Source organism: Papilio polytes, unplaced genomic scaffold (assembly GCF_000836215.1).
Source record: "Papilio polytes unplaced genomic scaffold, Ppol_1.0 DF822178.1, whole genome shotgun sequence".
In the NCBI taxonomy this organism is placed as follows: Eukaryota; Metazoa; Arthropoda; class Insecta; order Lepidoptera; family Papilionidae; genus Papilio; species Papilio polytes.
The window spans coordinates 2,654,688-2,662,970 of NW_013527026.1; the positions used below are offsets into that span (position 1 = coordinate 2,654,688).

Genomic DNA, 8,283 nt, shown 5'->3' on the forward strand with positions numbered 1-8,283 from the left:
AGCCACCAATAGCGTCTCCACCTCCTGAAAGTGTTCCTCCTCCGTCGTGTGCTCCCCCTCCTCCACCGATAAGCTCTACCCCTCCTCCTACGAGCGCTGCACCTCCCATGGGTCCTCCACCTCCTGTACCTGCGCGCCAAGGTGCACCGCCTCCGTTACCTGCTCGCCCGCGACCTGTTACATAAACTTCGTACGTAAACTGTCGTTACGTAAATTCCATAGTTGTATCCAAATGCATTTTACTATATGTATTGTATAATTGGCAAAATGTATTACAAGCTGTGTGTAGAATGTTTATAAAAACCTTATAAATTATATCAATATAGGGTAGTTAAATTAGATTTAAAAGTATAAAATATAATAACTTGTTGGTTTTGTTATTGGTTTGTAGATGTATAGATTTGCACCAATGTAAATCTTTGTTCATGTTATCAAATGTTCTAAATGTTTTTCCTCTTATACAATGTTGATTTGAAAACATGAGGAGAACATAAAAAATACTAACTTTGTATTTCTTAACTGAATATGAATCTTTAAAAATATAATATTCTAAATTGCTTTGTAATAATCATTCATAGGCAAAATAAAAAATCCTCAATAACAAACTGTATGTCTGTTATATTTATTTAATTGGCCAATATTATAAGCTGATAAGAATGTAAATGTGACATTGTGATCCTTAATAATCAGTGTATTAAATATCAATAGATAAACATTGTTAATCTTTTAGCACATGTCTAATATAATACAATATCATACAGTTAGGTTTGGTTGTTGCAATACTCGTGAATTTCAATTGCCCAAACATATGTAAAATAATAAATCGTATCACATGTTTTTAAACAGAATGGGACAAACAGTTTATTTTACAAATGTTTTGAAAGTAAATAGTCACTAAAAATATGTAAAACTTGAAGTAATAAACTCTAAAACTCTAAAAAATGTATAATTGTTATAACCAATTATAACATGAAGCAAAATTCTAAAATTAAAATTAATTTGTAGATAAATTTATTCATAAATTTATTAAAAGTTGAATTTATTATAAGACTGGTTTAATATTTAATTTGAGTATTGAGTGAAATTCAATGTTTTTAAATAGTTTTTGTTAGTTATGCCTCATTGAGATTAATTAAATTTAGAAATTTGGAGAAATATTTGAAATAAATTCATGTTAACTTGAGAAAAATAGAAATAGGGTATAATAAGCTTTTCTGCTTAATTTCTAGTTGAATTAGAAGCAAGGATAAAAAATAACTATAATAAAATTAATTATTTATTTTCTGTCTGTAATTTATTCTAGCTGGTTATTTTTTTCATTTAAAGCAAGTATTTGTTACTTTTCCATCCTTTTTTTTGTCTATTTGTTAAGTTTATGTATGGCTGTGTATAAGCATTTCTTTAATCAATCTTGTTCAGGGGAATCTCTAGCCGAAATTAACATTTTTTTTTTCTTAAAATATATAAAATCTATATGTAATGTTGACAACATTTCAAATATTTTAAAACTTGAAATATTGTTTTTAATTGTTAGTATAATTAATTGTGATTTGGTGAGATGAAATATAAATTTTAAAATATGTTTCTAAATGCCGTAGGGTTAATAAATAACAACGATTAGATTTATTAAAAACTATCGATATTAATATTTTCCTGCAATTAATAATTAACTGTTATATGCATTATTTGTTAGATGTTAATTCCAATTTTGTTGTTTAGCTTTCTGTGCAGATGTATATCGCTATATCTTTTTTCCACAAGAGTAAAGTTGTAAGGGCTTTTTTACATTAGTTCACTTAATTATCTTACTTTGTAAGATTTTATTCTAATATTTGTTCCTATTTAATAGCCTTTTTTATTTTTATACCTTTATTATTTGTAGCGTAAGGTACCTGATGCACTATTTTAGTTGTTTTTTTAAATAATTTATTTTTCCTTAAAACTGCGATCAAAATATTGTAAAAATGATTTTTGACTTTTGTATTATTATTTGCGGATAAACATTTTCACTATGAAATAGTCGTGTTTATTCATATTTAAGATAAATTGTTTAAAACACGAGAAGTGTTCGTAATGTAAGAAGGGTTGGCAAATAATGCGTTATCATGCAATTTAGTCTTTAGTGCTTTATTCATAGTAGACATGTTTTTGCAAGTCTTTGAACGTTGTTAGCTAAATAGCAATTTTATAAAACAATGTTAGTATTGCTTTCCTATTTATATAATTAACAGTTGTCGAAATGTCTCATGTACCTAAAAATACTTAAATGGCGTGCGAAGTGTTGAAGAGTTCGATAGTGCGGCGAAATAAATGTATGGCCAGTTTTAATTTCAGAAACTTGAATTTGAATAGAATGTTTAAAAAACATTAACGTTGTTTTATTTCCTATTTCCATATTACCACAGATAATACAATACTATACTGGTACCTAGTATTCTTATAAGCATATAAAGAAAGAAAAAACATTTTAAATTACAGAAAAAAAAATAGGTTTTTTTTCTGGAATGGTAAACACGTAACGCACTGAAGACCTCGCCACCCGATGATCTTGGTTACATCTAGGAAGGACAGCTATCATTAAGTTAACTAATGCTAGGTAGTTTTTATATAGATTTTAGATTTTACATTCCTCTCGTAGTTGGGAAGCAGTTTGTGCATAGATGTCTGCAAAACTTTGCGAAAACTTATTTTTCTAACTGCATAATCACATTGCAACTTTATTTGTTCCTATTTGAATCTTATAAAAACAATAAGATGCATTTGATTTTGCTCTTTGTCATTTTAATAAACCCAATGAAAAGACTGGATTTTAAGGTTAAATTCTTTATTCCAGCTTACAAGGAAACACTATAACACAATGATTGCATCTAACATTTAAATTATAATAATGCAAGAAACATTTAGTTCTTCTTGGGGACTGCATGTTTGTAGACAGTGTGTGCAATACCGCCCAAGCCGAGAATGCACAGGGCCATCGTAAAGCGGTACAGGATACCGTCAAATGGACCACCTTTCAGGAACACTGGGACATCATTGTGTTTCTGAAAATTAAAATATTATTGTTTCTGAAGACCAATTTATTTTTTTGAGAAAGGCTAAGGATGATGATGATGTGGAGAACTGACCGCCAACCTTCGCTAGTCGGAGAGGCACTTTAAGAAGAAGGATGATGTATATGAACTAAATTTCTTTTAAAAACTAGGAATTAAAGAAAGAAATTAAAAAATAATACAGTAAGTCACTCTAAGTTAAAAAAATGTATTTAACATAGAATGCAATTAACAATGTGACTCATTTTTAGGTAGGTAAATTCAATTTTAATGATGCTGTTTATAATTGACATAAGATTGGAGAAATTAAAAGTTACAGATAAAGCCCTATACATAGACAGAATACAAGCTATTCACTCCCAATCCAGTAATAATAACAAAGTAATGGTCCGAGCCGAAGCTCCCGAGGAGCCCTCGAGCTTAGTTACTCATAAACAAGGTTTAGACTGAGCGCCATCCGCATTCGGCCACCTCAAGCCAGGTGGAGCTATAAATTCCTCTTCAAGGCAACAGTGACAAATCACTCAAAAAAAAATGAAAGCTATTCACACTAAACCTTTTAATCGGAGAGGTATTTATACAAAAGGACAAATTAAATTCCAATAATCACACATATATTACCTGGAAAAGTTCTTGTTTCCTCTTGATCGACTCAGGGACAGGAGCATAGGGAACGTTGGTTCCAGGGATGAGTTTCTGAGAACTAGGAGCCGCGCAGGCCTCAGTCACAGTGGACATATGAGACGTGTTGTATTGGATTTGCGGTACTTCCACTCGTTGCAAGGCGATGGGTGCCTGTAGAATTAAGGTACACTTTAAATATGAATTCTGAAGTCATGAAAGGCTATCAAAACTTCTATACACTAATACTTACAACTGGAAACAGTGGACTCTGTAAATGGGTCGCAGAGACCAGCCTGCCGGTAACTTTGCTGAGTTGGTGATACATCTTCTTAATTCGTTCTCACGTTTATTACAGAACAGCTCCTGAAAATCTTGCCCTGTTACGAAACAAGTACTTATCGAACCGAAGTTGAAGACTTAGGTTGCGTTCTGAAACCTATTTAAATATCACTTTGTGAAAGCCCATAAAATTTGTTTTCATTGTTAAAAAAATAAATGTAAAGACTTTAATTAGGCAGGAATGGCGATTTGTTGTCTTTTTAATGAGTATATCAATTATGTACTTAGATACCTTTTTATTTTAATGAAATTAACGAAATCTCACATATAAACAACTGAACTACTCTATGATACAGATAACAAACTCGGGCAATAATTTTATTATCTGTCATGCCTTCTTTAATTTGTCTTTTCGCGTGTGTGACAGTTCTTACAAGCACATTTTCTAAAGGTTAGTGGAGAAAATTCAATTTCTAAGTTTGCTAGAGGTATAACTAAGCAAAATCTTTTCTAGTTCTAATAATGGTTATGTTATAAGCCATGACCGTGTGACATAAAATTCGAATAAAATATTCCAAATTTAAACTTCCGCGTGGCGTGTCAACTTGACTTCTGAGATTGGCTTTTGTTCTTTTCATTTTATCATTTGCCAACAAAAATATACAAAAATTTAAGTGTGTGTTTATGTTTATTACAGTTCAACAATGCAGATCTTCGTAAAAACCCTCACGGGTAAAACCATAACGTTAGAGGTTGAAGCCTCTGACACTATTGAAAATGTAAAAGCGAAAATTCAAGACAAAGAGGGCATTCCCCCAGATCAGCAAAGGTTGATCTTCGCCGGCAAACAGTTAGAAGATGGACGTACATTGTCCGACTACAACATCCAGAAGGAATCAACACTTCACTTGGTGTTGAGGCTGCGAGGAGGTAATGATACTGTTACACCACTACTATAGTTTTTGATTCAACATAGTTTACTTATTTTACTAATATCATAAATTCAAAAGTGGAGATGTTATGATGAAATGGATGTTTGGTAATTTGTGACAGAATATTCTGGGTTAGCACATAAGTTTTAATTTCATGCATTAGAAGGTGACACCCAGTATTCCATAAAACTGTAACTGTGTCTTTTACAATTATAAATATTATTTTTTAGGTACCATTGAGCCATCTCTCCGTATTTTGGCCATGAAATACAACTGTGACAAGATGATCTGCCGCAAGTGCTATGCCCGTCTTCACCCTCGTGCTACCAACTGCCGCAAGACCAAGTGTGGCCACACTAACAACCTCCGCCCCAAGAAGAAGATCAAGGATTAAGCATTTCATTTTCATTTCACCAAAAAAATGGCAATTTTTAAAATGTAAACACTTGAAAGAATAAAGAAGTGATAACCAATTTTTTGTTTCATTCATTTAATTCCTTAACATATTTACAAAATTCATGGAATAATCCTAAGTTTCATCATAATTTAATTGGTTTGGTTCAGTTCCTAAGACACACTTCATCACTTTGTAGGAAAGGAAGATTTCAAACACCTTGGCCATATCATGTATAATCATATCACTGCATTAATGCATATCATCACCAATAATTGCATGTCATAAATTTTGCTTTGCTTTGGAATATTTTAGTTTGCCTAAATAAGATTGTTTAATTTGATAATGACGCATATTGAGGATCAAATTAATTAGAAGGCAAATGCCATATTTAATCGATGGGTATTGTAGTGAAGAACAAACACGCATAGTGAATAACTATGAACTATCATTATTCGGTTTAAATAAAATTTATAGAATTTAACTAAAATTATTTTTTACTTATTAACTAGAGGACAATTCTAGTAATGAATATACTGTAGACAATATAGCGTTAACAATAATAACTAAATCCAATTTGTTTAAGTACAACTGTAGTAGTAAAAATATTTATTAACTCATTTTTGGGTATTGGTTCAGTAGTAGGTCATTATTGATTTGAGAAAACAGTGTTTTTTTTTTATTTTGTATCGATAGGTATGGTCCATAAGGTATAACTATAATTCTATCAATTCCAACTTTTACGAGAGTAAAAATCGAAAATCGAAAAGATTCATGCCTAATTTCACAACCCATCCCTACTAAATTAAACTAATCACCCTTATTTAGACAGCCTATATTTTTAATTACCTATGTATATTGGTGCAGCCAGCCAACCAGTGCACTGGCTGATGATTAACAAGCAACCCTGGATCACTGGATAAATGGAGTGAAAAAGAAACTATGGTCTGGGAAGAGACTAACAAAGGAGAGCCAAGGTTCTTTTAAGATCCCCATTTCACTTTGTTAGTTTTTTATATAGTCCCTCTATGTTCCGTTATTATTTCAAAGCATAAAGTAATTAAAAGTAATAATATTTCATTTTATAAGCCTAACATTTTGTATTATAACTGTGGACATCAAGTTAGCATTGCCTTGTTAAAAGGTATTAAAAAAATTAAAGCTAAAAGAAGTTATCACATCATTTATTTAAAAAGAAAATATAAAAATATATTCAACGTATATAAAAAGCAGTATGTTTTACAATATGCTTAAGTTGAGGTAGTCTTATAAAAGCGACATAAAACTAAGCTAATGGACGGACTTTTAAACTTTTACAAATTTAAAATTGCATTAAACCATTCCAAAATGGACCACTTTAATTTTAGGCGGTTGTGGAACAGGATTCTCTGAAAATAAGATTGTGAATATTACAAATCAGTTATAAATGTACATAAAATATACATAAAAAAAGGAATATATATAGACACTCATGTAAAGGTCATGCAAATCATCATGCACAATTTTTTTTTTTAATAAAGGTGCAAGAGAACTATATATTATACAATATAAACTCTGCAATGCAATGCGGCTATTTTAAACAAAAGAAACTCACAATTTTAACTGGGTTTTTTGACTGCCCTTTGAGATTATGTGTTAACATACCATCACAGCCAAATCAAGTATCAAATAAACAAACTTTTTCACTGTGCTATTTCTTCATTCACCCTGTATTCCATGCATTAACATATGCCAAATTAAGCCTTGAACTAAAAAAAGAAAAAACTGAAAACCGACATCTGTTTCTACTCATATTTAGGGCTTAATTTGGAATATATAAGACATATAGAAGTTAATTGTGATGCATGCATATTTGTGCAAAATGTTAACACACATTAGTGGCATTGGCATGCGTCACACTTCCACGTAGTCGAGCGTAGTACCGGCTGGCGATTGCGTCGGCGATGGCGATATGGGGCTCGTGGCGATTGACTTGGCGATTGTTGGCACCTTGCTGATTGTTAACTTATTTGTAGGAAGCTTTGGTGGGGGCTTCGGTACTACGGGCGCGGGGGCGAAGGCCGCTAGGTACTTGTGGGGTGCGCACAGAGGTAGACTATCTGCTAACTCGTGTGCGGTGTCCGGTGATGATGGAGGTTCCTAAGGGAAAACAAGTAACATTGCATTAAAAATTATGGGGATTAAATATGCTGTACTTTAATAAATCATAAGGGCAGCCTTCACATCATGAAGTATTTGGGTACAACAACTCCAATATGGGTTTCAAATGTGTTTGCCGTATAGAATTCAATGTTAAATTCAAGATGGTCTCCATAGCAAAAAGGAAAATGGTAGCCATCTTGTATTTAAACTAACATAGTTGGTGAGCAAGCTAATAGTAGGAAAAAAATGACATTTCAGCATAGGTTAGTGTTTATTCACCTATCTATGTGCATGCTGTAAATTACTAAATAGAACAGTAATACTAGTACTTAATATATCTAAAACATTTATAAAAAATAGCGATCAAAACTTACCGATACAACTGCAACAGTGACAGTATCAGAAAATTTAACTTTATTCTTCTCGAGTGGTTTCCCCGACCAAGTACTGTCATGTCTGTACAATCTTCCGTTAGCATTTGTGCTGATATTACTCTGATATCTATATGTAGTTGGTATCGCTTCTCTCAGATCAGTTTGATAAACATGTTTGAAGTGAATCTTGTCGTCTTGTACTCTTGGTATTGCATCAAATATGTGAGATCTTTGTATATCGGAGTTGCTTATAGGTTTCCTATAATTCATCAACGTGTCTACACTTTGCCACTTCACTGTTTGGTTTTTGATCGGTTTGAATTGTTCTTCGTACATTTTTCTATCAAGACATGTGTCGTCTCGTAATTCTGTGTTCCATATAGTGTTGTCTCTTTCTAGATATTGATGTAGGTTAGGTCTGATGCTGTGTGTGGATGTCGGCTCGTTCTGTGTTATGGGTACGGGTAGTATGGTGGGCTGTGAGGGTT

General features: G+C 32.2%; 4 protein-coding genes across 4 annotated transcripts in view; 2 read left to right on the forward strand and 2 right to left on the reverse strand.

Annotated features, from left to right (window-relative positions):
* The window catches only part of LOC106106412 (synaptojanin-1), a 6,123-nt gene extending 3,270 nt beyond the window's left edge, over positions 1-2,853 (forward strand). The window contains exon 2 of the mRNA XM_013286990.1: positions 2,834-2,853. Within this exon, the coding sequence (XP_013142444.1) occupies positions 2,834-2,853 (20 nt within the window). The remainder of the gene's footprint in view (positions 1-2,833) is intronic.
* Positions 2,808-4,097, reverse strand: LOC106106514. Its single transcript, XM_013287109.1, has 3 exons — positions 3,925-4,097; positions 3,672-3,845; positions 2,808-3,041 (listed from the first exon to the last, which is right to left on the reverse strand). Exons 1-3 carry the CDS (start codon positions 3,997-3,999, stop codon positions 2,901-2,903), a joined length of 390 nt encoding a protein of 129 aa, XP_013142563.1. The 5' UTR covers positions 4,000-4,097; the 3' UTR covers positions 2,808-2,900.
* Positions 4,098-4,313: 216 nt separating this feature from the next.
* LOC106106485 (ubiquitin-60S ribosomal protein L40) lies at positions 4,314-5,358 on the forward strand. Its single transcript, XM_013287066.1, has 3 exons — positions 4,314-4,404; positions 4,651-4,883; positions 5,116-5,358. The coding sequence occupies exons 2-3, from the start codon at positions 4,658-4,660 to the stop codon at positions 5,277-5,279; spliced, it is 390 nt and encodes a 129-aa protein (XP_013142520.1). The 5' UTR covers positions 4,314-4,404; positions 4,651-4,657; the 3' UTR covers positions 5,280-5,358.
* Positions 5,359-6,447: 1,089 nt separating this feature from the next.
* The window catches only part of LOC106106413 (WD repeat-containing and planar cell polarity effector protein fritz), a 7,666-nt gene continuing 5,830 nt past the window's right edge, over positions 6,448-8,283 (reverse strand). The window contains exons 9-11 of the mRNA XM_013286992.1: positions 7,796-8,279; positions 7,202-7,418; positions 6,448-6,667 (exon numbers count right to left, since the gene is read on the reverse strand). Of these exons, the coding sequence (XP_013142446.1) occupies positions 6,612-6,667; positions 7,202-7,418; positions 7,796-8,279 (757 nt within the window). The 3' untranslated portion in view covers positions 6,448-6,611. The remainder of the gene's footprint in view (positions 6,668-7,201; positions 7,419-7,795; positions 8,280-8,283) is intronic.